Source organism: Heterocephalus glaber, unplaced genomic scaffold (assembly GCF_053883595.1).
Source record: "Heterocephalus glaber isolate CG9 unplaced genomic scaffold, H.glaber_assembly_v1.0 deba00000071, whole genome shotgun sequence".
Classification (NCBI taxonomy): domain Eukaryota; kingdom Metazoa; phylum Chordata; class Mammalia; order Rodentia; family Bathyergidae; genus Heterocephalus; species Heterocephalus glaber.
Genome location: NW_028258137.1, coordinates 32,269,667 through 32,294,710, shown reverse-complemented (window position 1 = coordinate 32,294,710; position 25,044 = coordinate 32,269,667). Strand labels below are relative to the sequence as shown.

The window sequence follows — 25,044 nt, the reverse complement described above, 5'->3', positions numbered from 1 at the left end:
TTAGGGAAGCAGTTGAGGGTAATTTTAGTACTCGTCAGTGCTGGGAATATATAAGATGAGTGGAGGCCAGTTACAGCATCACATGGGCCAAGCTAAAGCTAAGGCTGCTAAACTTACTACCCAAACAAGAAATATTTTTCTTCACTCAAAATAGTAATTATCACCTTTGAAAAGGAAATATGGGACCTCCTGGATTACTGTGGGAAGTATGTGGCATCTCCTGGAATATTTGGGAAGTATATATTATCTGTTTAAAGTATTTTATTCTTGCATGTTAATGGAATTATAGGGGTGTGAACATTGTATCAATTTGTGACTTGACAAGACTTTTACATTAGATAATTTATTACTTTTGAGGACATGTTCCAGAGATCCATCCCAGGCTATTGCTAACAGATTGAAAGAAATGTATGAAATATATTCCCAGCATTCCCAGCCAGATGAAGAATTCAATAATTGTGCTAAAGGTAAGGTTTAATGTTGTCTATTCTGCTCTCACCTTTGATGTTTAATTACATGGAGTCCTTTCTTGGTAACTGAATCGGAAACATGGGGAAAAGATTTATGATTTTAGACTGAAAGCTAGAGTATAGCTGTCCATTTTCTTCTCTCACACAAGTAATTTCTGGGCCCTTGGAAAGAAATTTTAGACTAATATCTTTATTGTGTTGGCCTTCTGGTACTTTTGTACTTTTAAATTCTTCAGTTTTCACTTGTAAACTGAAAATTAAATAGAAGTATAGTGCTTCTTCAACATAGTAAGAACAAGGACAGGAGATATACAGTTTAAGTGTTCCTTATCTGAAATGGTTGGGACCAAAAGTGTTACAAATTTTAGATGTTTTTGGATTTTGAAATATTGCATTAAGACAATGAAATATTTTGGAAATAGTACCCAAATCTAAATAAAAAATTCATTTAGTAATTTTACACAATATTTTCATTTATTTATTTATTGTGGTGCTCGAGGTGGAACCCAAGACCTTACATATACTAGATATGTGCTCTACTACTGAACTACACACCCAGTCCTATATAATACTTTTAGCATTTTAACTATGACCCATCGTCTGAGGTCAAGTGTGGAATTTTCAATTTGTGGCATTATGCTGGTGCTCAAAAAGTTTCAGAGTTTGGAACATTTTGAATTTTGGATTTCCACACTAGGGATGCTCCCCCTGTAGCTGGTACGTGACCAAATCTGGCTTGGGAATTGTCTGATGTTATGGATTGGAACTAAGTATGTATGTAATAGTAAACCAATGGCATATCTCAGCACGTGTATTAGTCACTTTCCCATTACAATAAGAAAATCATTGAAATGATTAACATAGAAGAGGTTTATTTAGTTTATTGTTGTAGAGGTTCCAGTGCATGATAGAGTAGCTCCATTGTGTTGGGCTTCTGGTGGGAGTACAGATGGCAATCAATGGTGGGAATGTGTGGTGGAGCAAACTTACATCATGGGTCAGGAAGCCAAGATCCAGGGTCCCGCAGTCCCCATCAAGGGCAAACCTCTACTGACTTTACCTCCCGGGGACCAAGCCTTAACACTTGGCCCTTTGAGGGACATGTAGCATCCAGTATAGAAGTGTAGAGCGATTTTGTTCAAATACAGGGAAAAAAGGTTTTGACTCTTAGTAGAATGATATTACAGTTCTTTATATGCAAGTTTCTTCTTTTTTTCTTTGGTACCGGGGATCGAACTCGGGTCCTTGCGCTTGCACAATGCAAGTTTCATAATTTTAGAAAAAAGTGAATATTACCATGAAGAATATTAAGGAATCTAAGGGATAATTGAAACTGCAATTGTAGGAAGAATATATATCTGAAGTCTGTGCTTGGCTTTTAAGTTTTACTTTGTGGGTAGAGATGGAGCAGTGGGCCTTCATTTTCCACAATGTTTATTTTCTTTGTATTTGATTTTTGTGTTGTTTCATTGTTTCTACAGAAATTGCCAGCAAACACTTTCGTTTTGCAGAGATACTTTACTATAAAGTATTAGAGTCTATTATCGAGCAGGAACAAAGGAGACTGGGAGCCACAGATTTGTCTGTGAGTAAAATAATCTGTTGATCAACACAATAAAACACAGCCACACCCCCTGCCCCGTGAGGAACAAATCCTGTGTGGCTTTAGGGAATAAGTCTGGCACCTAATGTAGCTCACCTTCTGAGCCTTCTTACCTTCCACCCCTGCTCAGAGCTTCTCACTGTAGCAGGCCATGTATTATAACTTAGAGTGTCTGGGGCAGGGAGACTCTATAGTCAATGATAAAAACACTCACACTTTACCTAATTGAGTTGTTAAATATCATAGAGGTTTTATTTAGGTCTTATATGAAAAAATAATTGAGTATTGACCAGATGGAGTGTTGACATAAATATTCAACTGTTCTTCTTTGGCTAAGATAATTATTTTTCCTAGATGATATTATTATTATTATTATTATTATTATTATTATTATTATTATTTTGGTACCAGCGATCAAACTCTGGTCCTTGCGCTTGAGCAGCAGTTGGCAGAACCACTGAGCTAAATCCCCGGCCCTTTGTAGATATTATTAGTCAAGAAGTATAAATAGATTTTTCTATAAATGACCCTTAGTTTTGATAATATCAATAAATATTTTAAAGTTTTTCTATAATTGTTTACAATTTTTATGTGTTAATTAAAAAACATTTAAAAAATGACTATTCTATGAAGATGAAACTCCAGTGAAAACTGGAAGAGATCAATTTGTGAATTCAGGCCAGGAACATAAAACATGTGCAATTTGATACATGTGTGGAAATATATTTATGTACTAATATTACATTATAATTGAAAATGAAATTGTAAAAAATTAAAAATTATTTCTAAGATAACATTTTGGAAAAAATTGTAAAATTGACCAATAATTATTCTAATTCCTTAATGTTCTATATTCATATATATGTATATATATGTGGCTATATGAATTTAAAGGGTTGTTTTATGACTTATTTTTTTGTGAAAGAAAGACGGATACATAAAACATAGCTACAGTTTGGAAGCTAATGTTAAGTGTATTCCTATATATCCTTCCAAGTAATTTACTTGTTTAAAAATCCCTCTCCCCCCTTTTCCTGTGGTAAATATGCTTAACAAAACAGCATTTTTGCCATCCTTAAATTTATAACTAGGTAGCATTAAGTACATTAACAACATGTGTAACCATCACCAGCCTCCATCTCCAGAACTTTTTCAACCTTCCCAAGCTGAGTCTGAGCCCATTAAACCCTAACTCCCTGCTCCCCCTCCCCTCCAGTCCCTGGTAACCTCTATGTCTACTTTGTGTGTCTACCAGCTATTTTTTTTTTAGATGAATTTACCTATTCTGGGTATCTCATATAAGTAGAGTAATAAAATATTCATCCTTTTGTGTCTGGTTTATATCATATTTTGGGGTTCATCCTCTTTGTAGTATGTATCACAGGTACTTTCCTTTTGTTTAAACATTTTGTTTACCTGTTCCACTGCTGAAGAACATTTGAATTGTTTGTACCTTTTGGCTACTATGAATATAGCTTCTGTGAATATTACTGTACAAGTATTTGAATTCCTGTTTTCAGTTCTTTTGAGGTCTTATACCTAGAAGTAGAATTGCTAGATCATAAGGTAATTTTTTTTTTTCTGTGCCAGAGATTGAACCTAGAGCTTCATGCTTAGTAGGCAAGTGCTCTGAGGGCAAGCTCAGCCCCATATGGTAATTTTATATCTAATTTTTTGAGGAACTGCCATGCTGTTTTCCATAGCAGTTGTAACATTTTAATTCCCACCAATAGTACATAAGAGCTTCACTTTTCTTATATCTGCAAATCATTTGTTATTTTCCATTTTAAAAATAATATCTATTTTAGCCAGGTGCACACCTGTAATCCCAGCACTTGGGAGACTGAGGCAGGAGGATTGCTATGAGTTCGAGGCCAGCCTGTGATACATAGTGAGTTCAAGGCCAGCCTGGACTACATAAAAATACCTTGTCTCAAAAAAAAAGAGAAAGAAAGAAAAGAAAAAAAGAAACCCATGAGTATGAGGTGGTATCTCATAGTGTTTTTTGATATGTATTTCCTTAATTACCAGTGATGTTGAGTATTTTCCCCTGTTCCTGTTGGCCCTTTGTGTATTATTTTTGGAAAAACATCTACTCAGATCTTTTGTACATTTGTGAATTGGTTTGATTACTTATTTGTTGTCAAATTGTAGGAGTTTTTAAAATTAATTTTGGATATTAATCTTTTATCAGATATATGATTTGCAAATATTTTCTCCCATTCTGTGATTTTTTTTCACTCTGATAGTCTTAATGGACAACTTTTTAATTTTGATGAAGTCTAATTTTTTCTTTTGTTGCCTGTACTCTTCATGCCTCGGTAAGTTTTAAATTCATAAATAATAAATGTTTATATGGAAAATTAATAAACAAAAAGGAGAAAGTAAAAATCATCTGTGATTATGTTACCCTGTAATAAACATAATGACTTTGGTACATGGTCACATAGCCAGTCACCTGCATACTTGCCTTTTTATAACAGTGTCCTGTTACTGTAAAATTTGTTTTATAACATCTTTACACATCAGTATTCTGTGCATGAGGGTGTGTGTATTTTGGCTAGGGATATAATCTTCTATTGGATGTACTTTGAAATATATTTTAAAACATTAAATATTTTAAAGAATCTCACATTAATTTATATTTTTGATAAAGAATGAGCTTAAAAAATTAAAAGTGTTAAAGCAAGCACATGTTATCACTAACTCAGAAACCAAGTCTTTTTTTTATTTAACTGATTGGTTATGAAAAAACAAAAAATAGTAGACTAATGTTTCTAAATGTTGCTAACTTTGTTTTATAGGGTATTCTGGAACAAGATGCATTCCATAGATCACTTTTGGCTTGCTGTCTTGAAGTCATCACTTTTTCTTATAAGCCTCCGGGGAATTTTCCATTTATTACTGAAATATTTGATGTACCACTTTATCATTTTTATAAGGTATTTTTAAAAATATGAACTGATGATTGTGGATGGGACATACTTCTTTTAAAGTCATCTAGTTCATAATAACATCCAAATATATGTATTTTTAATTACACATTTAATAATATCTGTTTAGGGACCAGTGAAGAAACAGGAGAATCTTCAGACTTACATAAATTCTTTTAGTATATAATAGTGTGAAAGCTCTTTTTTGGGTAAAAGCTTCATTTGATTCTCACCCTTTTATCTAGTATTTACTATACTAAATAAACTTGTATAGCTGTGTTTTTTATTTTATAAAAGTTTAATAACATTGAAAGTGTCTTTTAGGAAAAAATAAAATATCACATTTTATAGAGAAATGCAGAGGTGCAGCATTGATTTTTGTAGTGTTTTTTGTCTTGATATTGACTTAGCACGTGGGCCAAACTAACTTCTGTAGTTTCACAGATTTTTAGAAGATTTAATATGAAAATTATTTATTTATTTATTTTACTTTTTTTTGGTGCTAAGAATTGATCCCAGGGTTTCATGCATGCAGAGCATGTGCTCTATTACTGAGCTATACAGCAGCCCTTTAATATAAATTTTAAGAGTACTATTTTCTTTTTCTCCTTTTTTTCCCCTTGGCACTGGGGATCGAACTCAGGACCTTGTGCTTGCAAGGCAGGCATAGTGCCACTGAGCTAAATCCCTGGCCCTAAGAGTACTATTTTCAAACGATAATAAGGCATATTTTTCATTTTAAAATATCGCTACATATTTTATATTCATATATATAAGCTAAATATTTACAAAGTAAAAGGAAAGCAGCTATTTCAAAATAGTTCTGAGGGCTGGGGATTTAGCCCAGTGGTCCCACTGCCTGCCTTGCAAGCGCAAGGACCAGAGTTCGATTCCCGGTTCCAAAAAAAAAAACCAAAACAGTACTAAATTATAATATTTGAATAAATTATTTGTTTAAATATTTTAAAATTAAATAAATAATACTTATTTTACTTTTACATTTGTTAATTTTTTTTGTGAAAAAGCATAGTAATTATAATTAAATTAATTTTCTTCCAGGTAATAGAAGTATTTATTAGAGCAGAAGACGGGCTTTGTAGAGAGGTGGTAAAACACCTTAACCAGATTGAAGAACAGATCTTAGATCATTTGGCATGGAAACCAGAGTCCCCACTCTGGGATAAAATTAGAGATAATGACAATAGAGTTCCTACATGTGAAGAGGTTTGTGAAAATATTTTAACATCTTTCTGTAAAAAAGTACATCAATATCAATTCCATTTATAATCCCTTTTAACAGATAACAATTAAACTTCTGTCAGCAGGTAGGAGATTGGTAGTTGGGTTTAATGTTGTACCCCTATATCAAAGAGAAAACAAGGGTCAGAAGTAATTTGTAAATGTTCCAACATTGCAGCAACAGTAAAAATCCAGTGTTTTTTCTTTATTTCCTGATCACGTTTCTGTTCCTTAGTGTGGTTACTATTCTAATTTGCCAAATAAGTAATGAAGGTTGATTCATATTTAGAATCTGATTATCAGGATTGGAGTTTTAAAAATTTTTTTTGTTGTCAGATGAAAGTGGAAAAGACAGCTGATTTTATGAAGGCAGGGTTTCTAATGAGCCATGATAGTTTTCTATTGCCTTAGATTATTACTGTATTTCTTTGGTACCAGGGATCGAACTTGGGACCTTGGGCTTGTGAGGCAGGTGGCGGAACCACTGAACTAAATCCCCGGCGATTATTACTGTATTTCTAATGAAAATGCTTTTTTGGATATTGCCATTTTATGTAAATAATTATTTATAGGTCATGCCACCTCAGAACTTGGAAAGAGCAGATGAAATTTCTATTGCTGGCTCCCCTTTGACTCCTAGAAGGGTGAGTGAAGTTCGTGCTGATACTGGAGGACTTGGAAGAAGTAAGTCTAAAATATTAGGAGGAATATTTTGGAGACTTGTATCTGGAAATTAAAATTTCATCTAAACCTACAAATGAAATAAGTATATATATGGAGAAGAAAATATTCTATGCACTTTAGCATCACATGGATCATTTAAAAATACAGCTTTTAAAGAAAAAAACCAAAATATATGATAAACACTATTGTGTATGTGTCTAAGGGAGAGAGAGAGAGAGAGAGGGAGAGAAAGGGAGGCACTTTTACCACCAAGCCAAATCTCCAGATCAGAGCAAGCGTCATTTTGAAAGGATAAAATATCGTATCTTAAATGTGATCCTTATTTTTTAAGTGTATTTTTACCTATGAACATACAAAAGGGTAGGGATGGAAAAACCAGACTGTTAGGAATTATTTGGGGCGATAGAATTCCTGGTGATTTGGGTAATGTTTTAGAGGCAAATATATACTACTTTCTAATCAGAGGTAGAAAAGCCTTCTTAAAGATAGAGCTGCATGATCTAACTAGCTGCGGACAAATCAGTGATGTAAGAGAACTCAGTGGGTTGAGTATGTTCAGCTTTGTCAGTTGAGCAGTGACAGTAGTGCTGGCCCGTGTATAGAAAGGGCTAGGTTTGCTATGCATTTGGTTTATATTTTAAACAGTTCCTCAAATCTTTGACCAGATACAAGGTTTCAACATATACAACTCCTTTTATATTTCTCTTTTTTTGGTGCTGCTAATCAAACCCAGGGCCTTACAGGTGCTAAGTGCTAAACATGCATCTACCATTGAACCACACCTCCAGCCCCATAACTGCTTTTTAAAGAAAACTTATAAGGGCTGGGGATTTAGCTCAGTGGTTCCACCGCCTGCCTCACAAGCGCAAGGTCCTAAATTTGATCCCTGTTACCCCCCCCCCCCAAAATCACCATTAGAGAATAGTTATATAAATCCAGACAGTTCTGAATTGTTGGATGCCATTAGAATATTCTTGTTTCTAGATCAGTTTTGTAATGTATGTGATAAACAGTTGCTAAAGAAGAATCTGTTTTAAAGAAAAAATCACTCTAAGTAATGCATAATAAATATAAATGAATGATCCATATGAAAATGTACTCATTTTTGAAAGAGGAGTCATAATGGTTTAACTGTTTTTCTGCTTCTTGTCTACTTAGAATTGTTCACAGACCTGACAACTAGTCTTTCTCAGATCCTAACCTATGGATCATGATTTGACATTAAATTTCATTTTCTTTCTTTTTTGCTGGTAGTGTTGTTGGTGTGATGAGTCTTGAACCCTTGAGCACTGAGCTACATCCTCAGCCTATTTTTTTAGTTTTATTTTGAGACAGGGTCTTACTAAGTTACTCAAACTGATCTGAAACTTGTGGTCCTCTTGCCTCAGCCTTCAGAGTAGCTAGGAAGCTAGGATTACAGGCATCGAACACTACTTCCTGCTTGGTTTTTTGTTTTTTGTTTGGGAAAATTAAAATGTTTTAGAAATAGGAAGTGTTGTTTTTTTTTTTTTTTTTTTTTTTTGGTACCGGGGATTGAACTCGGGTCCTTGCGCTTGCATTGCGCAGCAGGTGGCGAAACCCCTGAGCTAAATCCCTAGCCCAGAAATAGGTAGTGTTGATGGTTACACAGTGTTATAGATGCTACAGAGTTACTCACTTAAAATGGTTAAAATGTCTAGTTTTATGATATATTACTATAATTTTAAAGAATAATGTAATGTACCAAACACCTTGGAATTATACAACTTAGATGGATAAGTGAACTATATGTCAGTAAAGCTGCTTTTAAAAACTATGGGCTGGGCATGGTGATACACACCTATAATTTCAGGTACTTAGGAGGCTGAGGCAAGAGGATCTTAGCTCAGACTGGGTAACTTAGCAAGACCTTGCCTCAAAATAAAATTTTAAAAAGGGGTAGGGATGTGGCTCCAGATAGAATACTTGCCTAGCATGAACAAAGCACTGGTTCAATCTCCAGTACTACAAAACAAAGCAAAATAAAAAGACTAAGATTTTAGCTCAGTGGTGCCGCGTGTGCCTTTCAAGTGCAAGGTCCTGAGTTCAATCTCCGGTACCTAGGAAAATAAATAAATAAAAATAAAAAGACTTAAGATTTATTAAACCTAAACCATATGTGTCTGCCTTGCAAAGGAACATTATTGAATTTTAATAATTTTCTCTATGTGGAAAAAGACAAAGATGAAATTTCATTAAAAACCAGAGGAATATGCTGCCCTGTGATATACAGTGGTACCTCGGTTCACAAACTTAATTTGTTCTATGATTTTGGAAAAGCTGGCCATATTTATGTTTGTGTGGGAAAGATTGCCACAGTTGTGTTACTTGTTGCAGAGTTTGCAAATAAAAACAACATTTTGCCAAATGCTTCTTTTTTTTTGGTACTGGGGATCTAACTCAGGATCTTGGCTTGCGAGGCAGGCTCAGTGCCTCTGAGCTAAATCCCCAGGCCCTGCTTCTTTTTTTTTTTTGCAAACAAAAGTGTTCATGAACTGAGGTACCACTGTATGACCATTATGTCTCCTTATAAATAGTAGTTTTACAGGGAAATCATATCATCGATGAAGTTAGAATTTGACCATGGTAAAAAAAAATATCATAGAGTTGTTTGTGCTTGCTGCTTGCTGTTTTATGCTGCCATGAACTGTTTCTCAGCGATGCTCCTCTGCCATGCCACCCAGTCTTGGAGCCAACCAACTATGAACTTAAACCTCTCCAGACTGTGAGCCAAATAAACCTTTCACCCTTTAACCTTGGGTATTGGGTATTTTGTCTCAGCAATGAAAAAAGTAAGATAGTTAGAAAACACTGTGTGATGTGATCCTCATGGTCCAGGAGAGAAAAATACCTGCTCATTGTGGTGTCCTTGCTGCAGCCAGTCATTTTTTTAACTTAATGTTCACAACTAACGTGCTTGAATCAAAGTCTTTTGAAGTGGAACTCAAAGATGCTGAACCAGATATTATTGAACAACTTGTGGAATTTGCTTATACTGCTAGAATTTCTATGAATAGCAACAACGTTCAGTCTTTGTTAGATGCAGCAAACCGTATCAGATTGAACCTGTGAAGAAAACGTGTGTTGATTTTTTGAAAGAATAAGTTGATGCTTCAAATTGTTTTGGGCTTAAAGAAAAGGGAAGATTAGAACACTAGGAAAGCAAGGAGCAAAGAAAAGTAGAATCAAGGAAATAAGAGAGGCCTGGGGATCTAGTCAAGGCTAAGACTTTTCACCCAACAGCAAGTTGAGTGTTGAAGACATAAAAGCACAGGCTGGTCAAAGGCGCCTAGAGATACTTGAGAACTTTGCAGGCCTCCTGTCTCTGCTTTGCATGCTGTACTCTGTCCTGTGCACACTGTCACTTTTGAGCACATAGAGAACCTGGAAGGCAGGTGAAAAGGAAGGAAAGAATTTCAGAGAAGAATTAGGCAGCCAAAAGGGTTAAAATGAGACTTGTTCTAGTTTTCAGAGAAGGAATTAGACTAGATGGAACAGGAAGGGGAACAGCTATGCATGTGACCATATGGAGGTAGTTTTTTTTTTTTTTTTTGGTACTGGGGATCGAACTAGGGACTTCCCGTTTGCAAGGCAGGCGGTGGAACCACTGAGCTAATCCCTGGCCCTTGGAGGTAATTTTTAAAAGGTAGCCAAGGGTCAACTTAGTGAAAAGAGCACCATACATCTTAGGCACTTTCTTGTTGCTGGGACACAATCCCCAACCCCACAAGCTACAGAGAGGTTTATTTTGGCTCACAGCTTTAAAAGTTTCAGTCTATGTTCAGCATGTTTAAGAAAATAGCATAGTGGAAGGGGCTTGGTGGAGGAAAGCCACTCGTGTTCTGGCAGCCAAGAAGCAGAGAACAAAGGCAGGAGCCAGAGAGGGAGATGCATGTATCTTTCCAGGTCATGCTCACAGTGGCCACCTCCCCCAGCCAGGTCCCACCTCCCAACAGTAGGTCAGCTGTAGTGCCCCATTGTCCATTCCTCTTTCAAACGCACCTTCTCTGAGTACATGAGGCCCTTGAAAGCCAGTCCTTTATCCCATCTAGGTAACAGAGACAATCTGGGAGGAGACTCCATCTCTCTGGGTTGTAGTTTCGGGTTCATCAGTAAGCTTTCTATTTCAGATATTTGATTTTCCCTTCATAAATATTCTCATATAATGTATATAAAGGAAGGAATAATTTTAAAGAAATTTTTGGAAGATGATGGGTTAGGTATATTTTCCTAACTCCCTAGCCCTCTAAATGTCCTACTGAACTGATTGATCTACAAAGAAAAGTGGATAAAAAACAGACTAGATGTGATGGGATAAAGCATAGTACACAGCCTGGAATGAGTTTGTGCTAAGCCCATCTTAGGCTTTGGGCTTCTGAGAATATTTTGGAGTTTTGCCTCCAGATACTTTGTCATCTTTGTTTACATTGGGAAAGGGAGGATGATAGCTCAGTAGCCAAGAAAGGACTATGGTCCTGTGGCTAAGCATGGGATAAAAACCGAAGCTCAGACTAGTTGAGCCAAGTGCAATGCCTCAGGAACTATGAAACTGTTTCTACCTGGTTTCTGTGTATCCCCAAGCATGACTGTCACTACAGGTCACTTGGAAAACTGTCTTAATTTTCACCACCTCTCAATTTTCTGTTGCCCAAAAAATCCCAACAATCTGACTTCCACAACTGCTAGTGGAACCCATGGAAGCTGGCTGAATTGAGCAAAGAAAGACTAAAAGTTCAAGGAAATTTAATAGTTTATGGAATAAAGTCAAGTTGGCCAAAATGAATGGCTTCTGTGGGCTAATTTAATGTAAGAAATGGCTTGCCCTAGTGGTAGGGAACTTAAAAATAGAAAAAAGATGTATTTGAGAGAGGAAAAGAAAACATGATTTTCTATTTTTTAAAATATTTAATCAGATGGAAAAACAGTAAATACTTCTAAAATTCAAACTAAAGAATATTAAACAGGGGAAACGTCCTGAAAAAAATGCAAAGAAAAGAAAGCCATTCAATGAAACAATAAAAGACAAGAGATGCAGATACAGCAGTACTAAAATGAAGTCAGACTTCCAGAAGGAACAGGTAGAGGAAAAGCAGGAATCAAAGAGTAACAGAAGAAAACTTATTTGAGCTTTAAAAAAAAGGTTAACTTTCAGATTTAGTTATAGTGAGTGCCAAGCCTGCTTAATGCACTAAGATTTTCTTCCCTTAGATATATCTTAGTGATATTTAAAGTGTTCTGGAACTAGATAGTGATGATGGTGGCACACAGTATTGTGAATGTGCTAAATGTTACCAATGGTAAATTTTATGTGCATTTTACCACAATAAAATCAAAATATAAGAAAAGAATGTAACAAAAAATATAGAAAAATAGAATAATTCCTTATTTGTTTTATGGTGCAGGCCCTCAGGATGCTAGGCAAGTGCAAGCTACTGCTGAACCACACCCTCAGCCCTAGAATAATTCCATAAATTGCTCCTATATTATGAAGTCCTTGTAGTAATCAACAACAAAGCCTAGGACAAGGAGGAGTGGAGAAAGTAGCACTGTGAGACAAATAGAAATTACAAAATTTTGCTCAGTGTTCATTTGAATATTAGTTGAATACAGGTATACTCTAACCTATATATCTGTAATTTGTGCTTTGCTTTTTAAGTCATGAACTATTTTGAATACTGTAGTTAGTTTTGAACATAAGACCTTGGAGGGAGATATGTTGTCTTGTGTTAAATGGTTTGTACAATCTGTTTTGATCCTAGGTATAACATCTCCAACTACACTATATGATAGATACAGCTCCCCAACAGTCAGCACTACCAGAAGGCGGCTGTTTGAGAATGACAGCCCCTCTGATGGAGGAACACCTGGGCGCATTCCCCCACAACCCTTGGTCAATGCTGTCCCTGTGCAGAGTGTATCTGGGGAGGCAGTTTCTGTCACACCAGTTCCTGGACAGACCTTGGTCACCATGGCAACAGCCACTGTCACAGCCAACAATGGACAAACAGTGACCATTCCTGTACAAGGTAAGGAAGATAGAATTGGGTGAGTTCTCTGGCATTTATTGGAAAGTCATTGAAGATTTGGTTGACATGACGATATGGGATGGAGTGATGGGGAGAGGGGACTTGAGAGAGATGGAAACTTCTCCCAGGAAAGCCTCATGATTGTATTTTCTGCAAACCCTCCCTCTCCCCCCTCCCCCCGGCCCGGAATGAACTGTAGGTATTGCCAATGAAAATGGAGGGATAACATTCTTCCCAGTCCAAGTCAACGTTGGAGGGCAGGCACAAGCTGTGACAGGCTCCATTCAGCCCCTCAGTGCTCAGGCCCTGGCTGGAAGCCTGAGTTCTCAACAGGTCACAGGAACAACCTTGCAAGTCTCTGGTCAAGTGGCCATTCAACAGATTTCCCCATGTGGACAACAACAGAAACAAGGCCAGGCTTTAACCAGCGGCAGTATTAGACCCAAGATGACCAGCTCTTTATCACTGTTCTTTAGAAAGGTAATTTTTCACATACCTTTGACAGAGCAGGAACATGGGAAAAGTAATTGTTAAGCAAAGTAAGAAATGTTTGTGTTTATCTGTTAGGTTTACCACTTAGCAGGTGTCCGCCTTCGGGATCTTTGTGCTAAACTGGATATTTCAGATGAACTAAGGAAAAAAATCTGGACCTGCTTTGAGTTCTCCATGATTCAGTGTCCTGAAATTATGATGGACAGACATCTGGACCAGTTGTTAATGTGTGCCATTTATGTCATGGCAAAGGTGAGTACCATTCAGGTCTAAAAAGATAAAAGCAAAGATGCTATTTCATTACTCAGAATATTTTTGTTTTGTTTTATGGTAATGAGGATTGAACCTCAGGCCTTCACGCTGAGCTACATCCTCCATCCCTTTTTTGTGACAAGACCTTGCTAAGTTGCCCAGAATGGGTTTGAACTTGTGATCATCCTGCCTCAGTCACCTCAGTCAGGAATTACAGATGTGTGCCAGTATACCTAGTCCACTCAGAAAATTTTAAAACAGCTTTACTGAAATATAATCCATCTATTTAAAATGTGCAACCTAAATGTGTCTTAGTATGTAACATTCCCTTGTATAGTACTTTTATCTATTCTTCAGTTGATGGACACTAGAATTGTTTCTGTTTTTTGGCTATTCTGAATAACACTGCTATTAGATTTGTATATGAGTTTTTGTGTAGACATATGCTTTCATTTTTTAGGGTGTATACTGGGGAATGGATCCACAGATCACTGGTAGCTCTATGTTTATTTGAGGAATTGTAAGTCTGTTTTGTAAAGTATTTTACCATTTCACATTCCCACCAACTAATATAGGACAGTCTTAAATTCTCCACTTTCTCAATACATTTTATTATCTTTTTTAAAAAAATTAATTTATTGTAGTGAAGCTCACATAACAAAGTTAACCATTTTAAAGTGAGCATTTGGTACATTTGCAGTGTTGTATGCTCAGCACCTCTTTCTAGTTCCAAAACATTTCCATCCTTGCAAAGTAAAGCCCTTTGTACATTCAGTGGTTTCTTCCTATTCTTCTCACAGCCCCTGGCTACCAGCAATCTGTGTTCTGACTCTATGGATTTATCTATTCTGAATATTCGTATAAACAGGATGGTACAATATGTGACCTTTTGTGTATGGTTTCTTTCACTGAGGATGTTTTCAAGGTGTAGCCATGTTGCAGTATGTATCAGTACTTCATTCCTCTTTATGGCTGAATGATAGTCTACTGTATGGATATATCACAATCTGTATGTCCATTTATCCAATGATGGACATCTGGGCAGTTTCCAACCTTTGGCTATTATAAATAGTGCTTTTGTGAATATGTGCGTATTATGTACTTGTTTGGGTGCTTGCTTTCAGTTTTCTTGAGTTTATACCTAGGAGGGGAACTGTAGGGTCATATGGTAATACTTTATATATGATGTTTTGAGGAACCATCATTTACATTACTATCAGTAATGCAATAAATAGTGTTTCAATTTCTCTGTATCTTTGCGAACTTAGTTTACATGTTGTTATCGTTTTTTAAGTTGTAGCCATACAGCTTTAACAATTGAGTGGTATCTTGTGGTTTTGATGTTTTTGCTTAATGACTAGTGATGTTGAACATCTTTTATTGTTGGCTCTTTTATTTGTTGGCTTTTATTATCTGAGTTGGGTGTTTTGTTTTGCTTTGCAGTACTGGGGACAGAATCCAGGGTCTCATACTGAGCTACATCCCCAACATATATTTGGGACAGAGTACTACTAAATTGTCCAAGCTGGCCTTCACCTTGCAATCCTCCTGCTTCAGTCCCCCAAGTAGCTGGGATTCCAGGTGTGCACCACCACACCCGACCTGTTTTCTGAGTTTTTGATTCTATTGAGTGTGAAGTGCTCTCTCGTTGTAGTTTTGATTTGCCTAATGATGTATCATCTTTTCATTTCCTTAGTGTCCATTTGTGTACCTTTGGAGAAATACCTGTTAAAATCTTTTGCTTTTTTTTTTTGTACTAGGGATCGAACTCAGATCCTTCCGCTTGCAAGGCAGGTGGCGGAACTACTTAGCTAAATCCCCGGCCCCTTGCTTTTTAAATTGGGTTATTCATCTGTTTTTGAGTTGCTGGAGTTCTTTATATATTTTGAATACAACTACCTTGCAAGATACAGGATTTGAAAATATTTCTTATATTCCGTGTGTTTTCACTTGATAGTAGCATTTGAAGCATAAAGGTTTTTAATTTTGATTGTCTAATTACATATTTTCTGGTTTGTTGCTCACCCTTTTCGCGTCATATCTAAGAATCCATTGCTAGATCCGAGAGATCATAAAGTTTTATTCCTGTGCTTTCTTAGTATTACCTCTTATATTTGTGTCTTTGACCAATTTTGAGTAAATTTTTTATATGGTATGAGATAGAAATCTAGTTTCTTTTTTATGTAGCTTTCCAGTTGACCCAGAACTACTGTTAAAAGAACTATCATTTCCCTATTGAATGGTCTTAACACTGTTGTGGAAAACTCAGTTCCCCCTTGACACATGGGTTGTTTATTTTTATTTTTTTGAGACAGGAAATGATTCAGGTTGACCTTAAACTTCCTATGTAGTGCAGGCTGGCCTCAAACTTGTGGCAATTCTGCCTCAGCCTCCTAGTGCTGGGATTATAGGCATGTGCCACCATGCCCTACCACATGGTTTTTTTAATCCAGTGTGATGTCATTGATATAACTGGATGTATTTCTGTGATTTTGCTTTGTTTTTTATGTCTTGTTCTTTTATTTCAGCTTTCTTTTGCATTAGGTAAATATTTTTAAAGGTAGAATTTTAGTAATAATTTAACTTGTTTCCTTTGTATTTGATCTAGCTTCAGAGCGATACTAATTTCTACTGAGATATAGAAGTGTTATGTTTATTTTCCTTTCATCTTTTTTTGTGGTGTATTGTTATACATGTTCCAACCATAAGTACTACAAATCCAACAGTACTTTGTTATAGCTACTTGATATAATTTTATAACTTTAAAAGAGCTGAAAGGAATATGTTTATAGCTTTTGCTAACCTTATTTATCATTTTTGCTTCTCTTAATGATTCCTGTGGATTCAAGTTGCCATCTCTTAGTTTTTCCTTTGCCCAATACAGTTTTGCTCCTGTCTACCTCTTCTGTATTATTTTTGGCAAATACACTACTATTGCTTTGTATAATAAATATGATTTATTGTAAACACTTTTAAATAAATACTAAATATAATACTTTTAAAAAATTATACTTATTGGTACATATTAATTGAATAATTTAGTGGGTCAGTGGCATTTTCATACATGCATATGCCATACTTTGATTATATCTTCCCTCCTTAATGTCCTCTATATATTATTGCTGTTATAGTTCCAACATTGCCTCATATACAAACATACTTGACTTGTATAGTTTCTGACGAGAAGTCAACTTTTATTAGAGTTTCTCTGAAAATGAAAAGTTATTTTTCTATTTGCTTTCAAGATTTTGGCTTTCAGCATTTTTTCAATGGCATATACGTGGGTATGGATCAGAGTTTCTTCTATTTGGAGTTTGTTGAGCTTCCTTTGAATGTATGCACATTACTGTTTTAAATTACCTTAGGGACCTTTCAGTCTATTTCTTTGAACATTTTTTTCTGCTTCTCTGTTCTCTCCTGATAATCCTGTTACACATATGTTCATGTGCTTAATGGTTGCCACTTTTCTCTGAGGCTCTATTTTTGTTTTTCGCTCTTCCTCACATCATGCACTCTCTTTATTCAACTGCTAATTTGTTTTTCACTTATAGCTCAAATCTGTTTTCCTCCTCTGATGAATTTTTCATTTCAGTTATTATACTTTTTTATTCTAGGTCTTGGTTCATATACCATGCTCTCTGCTTTTACTGAACTTTATTTTCTTGAATAGATAGTTCTTGATTTTTGTATGTCTGTAGGACCATTTTCAGAGGCTTTAAATTACTGTTTTTTAAAATATAATTTCTGCCACTTTCAGTGGAGAGCAGGTTCACTGAGAGCCTCACACTATTATGCTAGAAGTTTATCACGGATCCTCCCATTTTTTGCCAGGTCACAAAGGAAGACAAGTCCTTCCAGAACATCATGCGATGTTACAGGACTCAGCCACAGGCCAGAAGCCAGGTAACTACATTTTTTCAGGAATGAAAATAGAGCTTAAAGTCCGTGATGAATACAAAAAAATTATCCACAGTTAATTCTGCAGACTTTTTTTTAGGATAAACAACTAAGATTCTACAGAAGTTGCTAATTTAATCTTTCATCATTAACAAATAACTTCTTGCTGTGTCACTTTTCAGTTTAGCAAATGCAGTACTGTACATTTAACCAAGGTAATGTTAAATTAAAATTATAAATTCACTTTAACTTTAATGTCATTCATCTCTGAAAGGCAAGAATGCTAGACATTTGAATCTGACTTGATTTTATAGTTGGGTACTACTCCTGTTCTGTAGTATTTTAGGTAGTACATAAAGCTAGATAGGCTCTAGTGTAAATCCCAGGTCAGTTATTTAATAGCTGTTATGACTTTGGCTGCATTTAATGGCTTCTGAGGAGGACAACTATCACTACATGGGATTGTTGTAAGAATCCAGTAACATGTCAAGGCCTGTCATCTAGGATGTATCCAATAAATATTAGCTTCTGTCACCTTCTCACTATCTCTTTTAAGGTATATAGAAGTGTTTTGATAAAAGGGAAAAGAAAAAGAAGAAATTCTGGCAGCAGTGATAGCAGAAGCCATCAGAATTCGCCAACAGAACTAAACAAAGATAGAAGTAAGCGAGATCTTTATGAACTCTTATAAAACAAAATTAGCTTTAAAAAAATTTTAAGGCCTAAACCACTATACATTATTAAATGAGATAACCACTACATGAAGTGGTTTATTGGCAAAGGCTTTGCTGGAGCAATAAATCCAATTCTAAATTTAGTGGCAAAGCTGGCCTTCATTCCATAGCTTTGAGGCACAGAGTGCATAACATTTTCTCCAGAGGAATCAGAGAAGTTCAGGCAGGAATCTGCTGGCCTGAGTTCCAGAAAGAGCTGGCATGTCAACTGGAGCCATGATGTGGAAATGCCATCCCTAGTTGCTGCACATAGTGCAGGGCTCAGGTTCCAGAAAACATGGTGTAACTTATTAACGGGAACTACTCAGTAAACCCTTGCTTTGATTATAGCATAGAAGTAAAGTTATTAATATCCTGTCTGATCTCTGACTAGTATAAAGACAAGAGTGCCTACTTACTGCAATTAATTAGTCCAGATAGTTTTTCTTACTGAATTTTCTTTTTTTAAAATAATCCGAATGGCAGTTTTTGCAACTTAACATGCTTTTTCCACCGGCTGCAGCCAGTCGAGACTCTAGTCCTGTCATGAGGTCCAGCAGCACCTTGCCAGTTCCACAGCCTAGCAGCGCCCCTCCTACACCTACTCGTCTCACAGGTGCCAACAGTGACATGGAGGAGGAGGAGAGAGGCGACCTTATTCAGTTCTACAACAACATCTACATAAAACAAATCAAAACATTTGCCCTAAAGTACTCACAAGCAAACATAGTAAGTTTAACAGGGATTATTTCATTCTTTTTCATTTCTGAGGGATGAGGAATCGATTATATTTGTCATGTTCTATATATAAACTAGATTTACAAATAATTGTTCGATTAAAACTAAGGAAGTTTCTAACTGAAATAACTTGCATAATAATTTCTATTGTTGCTAAGCATTAAGAGTAAAGTTATATTTAGATTCCCTACAAAGTATAGTACCAGAGACAGCTACATTAGTTCACATCATAAGAATGGTGGTGACACTGCAAACTATTTAACTTTCTCTTCTTGATTTCTCATATATAAAATGGGAACAGAAGTAGTTATCTAGCTTATGGGACTGTAGTGAGGATTAAATGACATTAGAAAATGCTTAAAACAGTGACTGATATACACTAAGCACTTAATGTTTATTTATTAGTATGATTTTGGGGGGGTTGATCATTATTGCTAATGTATCACTGTTTACCTTTCATAAAACTACTGATTTATCATACCTCTTAAAAATACTAATTTTTCAATGAAAATACCTTTCTAGAAATTTTTTTCTTAGAATGACTGATTTTTGTTTTTAACAGATGGATGCTCCTCCACTCTCTCCATATCCATTTGTAAGAACAGGCTCCCCTCGCCGAATACAGTTGTCTCAAAATCATCCTGTCTACATTTCCCCACATAAAAATGAAACGATCCTTTCTCCTCGAGAAAAGATTTTTTACTACTTCAGCAACAGTCCATCAAAGGTGAGACTAACATAAATTTTGGCCTGTACTCCTCCTAAAATGCTTTCGGATGGTAGAAATAGGCTTTATGCTAAGCCTAGGCACACACGAGAGTGGTAGGAACTGCAGTGGAGCAGGGGCCACTAAGTCCCAATGAAGCAAAAAGCAGGGCTGATTGGCGTGATTTTTTGAGAACCTTGGAGTTGGAAATAGGGTAAGGAATTTGGATTTACTTTTATTCCCTCATTTTCTGTTTGTGCATTTTGAACATTCTGCTGTAAATCTGGAGAGTTGTGCTTTTTATTTATAGAATTTAACTTTTCTAAAGCAACAGAAAATTTGGATCCCTAAACAGATTACCAGGTTGCTGTTTGTGGGATAGGCAGTGGTTCTGTCCTATGGACTCTTTATCTAAAGGGAGAATTGGAGATTGCAGTGTGATAATCATAGAAGCATAGGTTTATTAGTAGCATCTATGTCACCCTGAGAAGAAGGGTGGGAAGCTTGAATCAGGCTGTGAAAAGTTGAAAACTTAGAAACTTGGTAAGCTGTGTGGGTGGTATACACTTGTAATCGCGATTACTTGGGAGGTTGAGACATAAGGATTGATGCCACTCTGGGCAACTTAGACCCTGTCTCAAAATAAAAAGGGTTGAAGATATAGCTAAGTACAAATACTCTGGGTTCAATCCCCAGGGGGAAAAAAAAAAGCTGAAAAGTGAGAGTGTATCCAAGAAGCAGCAGATAAGAAAACCTTCTTGTGACAGTTAAGGTTGAAGCAATAGAGGATGGAGGAAGTACTGCATAGGAGAATATAGAGAGACATGATCTTTGATTGGAATCTTGCACAGGAAAACACTGCTACATGGGACATTATTGGGATAATTTGGAAAATTAAAAATTTCTCTTAAATTTTTTAGCATTAATGCTACTGGATTATGTGGGAGACTATGGTTAAAGTATTCAAAGAGGAAATGTCCCAGTGTCAACAATTTACATCCAGATGGTTCAGCTAGAAAAATATATGTAAGAAGAACAAATATAGTAAAACATTAATGCTTGAAAATGGGAATTTAATGTACTATTCTTTTTTTGGTACCGGGGATTGAACTTGGGACCTTGCGCTTGTGAGGCAGGCGCTGGAACCACAGAGCTAAATCCCCAGCCCTAATGTACCATTCTTTGAACTTTTCTTTAGGCTTGGAATCTTTTGAATAAAAGACTGAAAAAAACAAGTAAAACGAGCAGTAAAAATCTGTTGAAAAACATAAGGAAAAACTTTTCCTACAGTATTTATTACATGTCTTAAACAAATATCTTATAGTAATTTAACCTTAGTTTTTGGGGTTTTTTTTTGACAGATTGAGGGGAGAGGTGCTAGGGACTGAAGCCAGGGCCTTGAACATGGAAAGACAAGCACTCGATTGCTGAATTAGAGATTTTTAAAGACTGGAATAAATGAAGCTATACCAATCTTTCTAAATAGGAAGCCTAAATATTAAAAATATAATATTTTCCATTACATAAATTTAGTTTAATTCCAGTGATATTCCCAGTGGAATTAATCGTAAAGCCTAGAAACAAATTGGCAAGAATACTCCAAAACAAAGTGGGAGGAAATGGCTAATGTTTCTTATAAAATTAAACTTTTAACCTATAACTAAACTGCAAATTGATTAAAGAGTTAAATGGAAAAAAGGAATCATAAAACTGGAAGGTAATATATATTGCTGTTTGACCATACAGCAAGAAAAGACTAAATATAAAAGCATAGAGGTATTAGACAAAAGAGATGAACTGGAATCATAATAATTCAGAAGGTAAGAGCCAGGTATGGTAGTGCACATCACATACAGTCCCAGCATTTGCGAGGCCGAGGGCAGGACGATGGTGAGTTAGAGGCCAGCCACTCTGAACTATGTTCTAAGACCCTGTCTCAAAAAAAGGAAAACAGTAAACTAATAATGAAATGTAAGTGGTCTGAATACACCAACTTAAAGACAGAATTGTCACCTTGGATAAAAAATCAAGATCAACCTTTATGCTGTTTCTAAATAGTTTTAAATGTAAAGACACAAATAATTTAAAAGACAACATCCCAAATGCCCATTAACTGATGAATAAATATCCACACAATGGAATATTGGATGACAATAAAAAGGAATGAAATACTGATAAATGCTTCAATGTGGATGGACCTATATGTTAAGTGAAAGAAGCCAATCATAAAAAAACTACATATGATCCCATTTATGTAAATGTCCAGAATGGGGTAAATATATAGAGGCAGAAAGATTAATACAGGTTTCCTAGGGGAGAAGACAGTTTTTGCTAATGGGCAAAAGTTGAGGAGTCCTAAAATTGAATGTGGCAATGGTTGCTTAACTCTGGAAACACACCAAAAGCCATGTAGTTGTACATTTTAAATGAGTGAATTGTGTGGACTGTGATTAAATGTCAACACTGCTTTTTAAAAAGTTAAAAGGATGGGACAGGCATGATGGCACATGCCTGTAATCCCAGCACTCTGGGAGGTGGAAGCAGGAGGATTGTGAGTTTGAGTCCAGCCTGGGCAATGTAATAAGACCTTGTCTCAAAAAATAAGGAGGGCTGGGAAGTAGCTCATGCAAAGGGTCATAGGTTCAATACCTAGTAACCCCTCCCTACACACACACACAAGTTAAAGGATGGAAAAGTTAGACCATACTAATCCTAAAAGTTGGAGTAGCTGTATTAATATCAAAACATTTCAGAGCAAAGAATATTATCAGTGATAATTCATTTCCTAATGATAAGGATATATAATCAAAGTTCATAGAAGATTCAACATAACTGATAGAATAGAGAAAATCAGTAATGATACAAAATATGTGGACATTATCAAGCAGACTAATTGACATTTATAGAACACATCAATAGCATCAATTGCACATGGACTATTTACAAACAGACCACATTCTGGGACCCTAAGACAAATCTCAATTTAAAAAAAAAAATTTTTGGTAGTGTTGAGGATGAAACCTAGGGCCTTCCACATATAGACAAGAACTGTACCACTGAGCTATAGCTCCTGCCTGCTCAAGATATTTTAAAGAATTCAAATAATGCATTTTATTTTCTGGCTGCAATGGCATTAAATCAGAAATCATTAACAGAAATAACATCTGGGAAATCTCCTAATTTTTGGAAACTGATTTACAGATTTCTTTGGGTGAAGAACAAAATCATAAGAGAAATTAGAGGGCTGGGGATTTAGCTCAGTGGTTCTGGCTCCTGCCTTGCAAGCGCAAGGACCTGAGTTTGATCCCTGGTACCAAAAAAAAAAAAAAAAAACCAAGAGAAATTAAGTATTTTGGACTAAGTAAAAAGGAAAGCCCAAAATATTAAAACATGGATGCAGCAAAAGTAGTGCTAAAAAAGAAATGTATAGCCCTAAGCATCTGTATGAGAAAGACAGTCTCAAATTAGTGGCCTCAGCTATCAGCTTAAGAAGCTAGGGGGAAAAAAGGTAGGAATCACTGATACACACACACAAAAAAAGAAGAACCCACCAAGGTAATCAAACTCCAATTACATTGGAGAAAATGTAAAAAAAATTGATACATCTCTGTCTAAACTTAACAGGAAAATGAAAGAAATAATACATTACCAATATACAATAAAAGTATGATGAGAGTTAAGGAACAACTTTATGCCAATAAATATATGACAGCACTGGGCCGGGGATTTAGCTTAGTGGTTCCGCCGCCTGCTTCGCAAGCATAAGGTTCCGAGTTCGATCCCTGGTACCAAAAAAAACCCCAGACACACACACACACACACACACACACACACACACACGCGCGCGCGCGCACACACACACACTGCAGCATAGATGAAATGGACAAATTCCCTGAAAGACCTAAAGTCATAAAACTCAAGAAGAAGTAGCCCCAATTGCTCTGTATGAAAGAAATTACATAGTTTAAAAAAACCCCAGACACACACACACACACACACACACGCACACACACACACACACTGCAGCATAGATGAAATGGACAAATTCCCTGAAAGACCTAAAGTCATAAAACTCAAGAAGAAGTAGCCCCAATTGCTCTGTATGAAAGAAATTACATAGTTTAAAAATCACCCCTCAAATAAAACTATTTGGTCCAGTTGGCTTTACTGGTAAATTCTGCTGAGCAATTAAGGAAGAAATTAATGGCAGTTCTCTATACAAACTCTTAGAAAAGTGAAGACTGGGCTGGGGATTTAGCTCAGTGGTTCCACCGCTTGCCCCACAAGCGCAAGGATCCAAGTTCCATCCTCGGTACCAAAAAAAAAAAAGTGAAGATGATAGATCATCTTAACAGTTGAAAGAAAAACATGTGACAGGATCCAATATTCATCACATACAAACTCTAAGAACTTCGTAAGAGAAGTTGCTAATGAACATTTGCCAAAATATCTACCGTATCCCTAATGGTAAAGACTGAATGGCTTCCCCCTAAAATCAGGAGTAAGGGAAGGATGTTCACTTGCTTCCTTTCAACATTGTAATCGGAGTTCTTACTGTGTGCAATAAGACAAGCTAAAGAAAGCATACAGACTGGACGGTGTACACAGAGAAATTACAAAGAATCTACAAAAAGTTACTGGAACTAATAGAGACAACAGGGAAAATACTTTGTGTATAAATTGCTAGCACCCAGGTCAGTGGTTTTCAATCCTGCCTCTACAGTATTGCCACCTGGGAAGATTTCAAAAGAATTTCTGCTACAAAGTTGTGAATTTCTCCAGTAAATGATGAGCAATTACTAGACTGTTGATAGGATATCATGATTTAATAAGCGATAACTGAGACCAAGGAGATTCTTACAAAGAAGTGGATTTGGGCTATAGCCAACCTAAAATAAACTAACATTCATACCATCAGGACAAAAGAATCATCAAGTATATCACACATGGTTAATTAAGATGACTCGCCATTGGTGACACTTGTAAGATCAATTTCAGTGGATTTGTACAGCTTGTTGAAAAATAAATTATAGTAGTATTGATTATGGCATTGAACAGTTGGGAGGAAATAATACATCAGTGGGTATAAGCCTACCATGGAGACATACTATAAAAACTGTAGCAGTTAAGAGATTTTGATAGACCCACATAGGCTGATATGGCAAGACCTCAGACAATTGACTGTACAGATTTTCCAAACAGAGCATAAGTTTATCTATTTTTCTTCAGTACTGAGTATTGAACCCAGGACCTGGTATTTGGCTATATCCCCA

At 36.0% G+C, this 25,044-nt stretch overlaps 1 protein-coding gene across 5 annotated transcripts in view; it reads left to right on the top strand.

The window, feature by feature from the left end:
- Rbl2 (RB transcriptional corepressor like 2) overlaps positions 1 to 25,044 on the top strand; it is a 55,361-nt gene that overhangs the window by 27,167 nt on the left and 3,150 nt on the right. For 4 of the 5 annotated variants that reach the window (XM_021260900.2, XM_004847922.4, XM_021260899.2 and 1 more), the window contains 12 exons: positions 358 to 467; positions 1,952 to 2,055; positions 4,878 to 5,015; positions 6,066 to 6,230; positions 6,818 to 6,929; positions 12,707 to 12,973; positions 13,173 to 13,453; positions 13,541 to 13,717; positions 17,549 to 17,620; positions 18,171 to 18,276; positions 18,851 to 19,056; positions 19,628 to 19,792. In XM_021260900.2, the coding sequence (XP_021116559.1) occupies positions 358 to 467; positions 1,952 to 2,055; positions 4,878 to 5,015; positions 6,066 to 6,230; positions 6,818 to 6,929; positions 12,707 to 12,973; positions 13,173 to 13,453; positions 13,541 to 13,717; positions 17,549 to 17,620; positions 18,171 to 18,276; positions 18,851 to 19,056; positions 19,628 to 19,792 (1,903 nt within the window). The remainder of the gene's footprint in view (positions 1 to 357; positions 468 to 1,951; positions 2,056 to 4,877; positions 5,016 to 6,065; positions 6,231 to 6,817; positions 6,930 to 12,706; positions 12,974 to 13,172; positions 13,454 to 13,540; positions 13,718 to 17,548; positions 17,621 to 18,170; positions 18,277 to 18,850; positions 19,057 to 19,627; positions 19,793 to 25,044) is intronic. The other variant, XM_021260901.2, reaches the window with a different exon arrangement.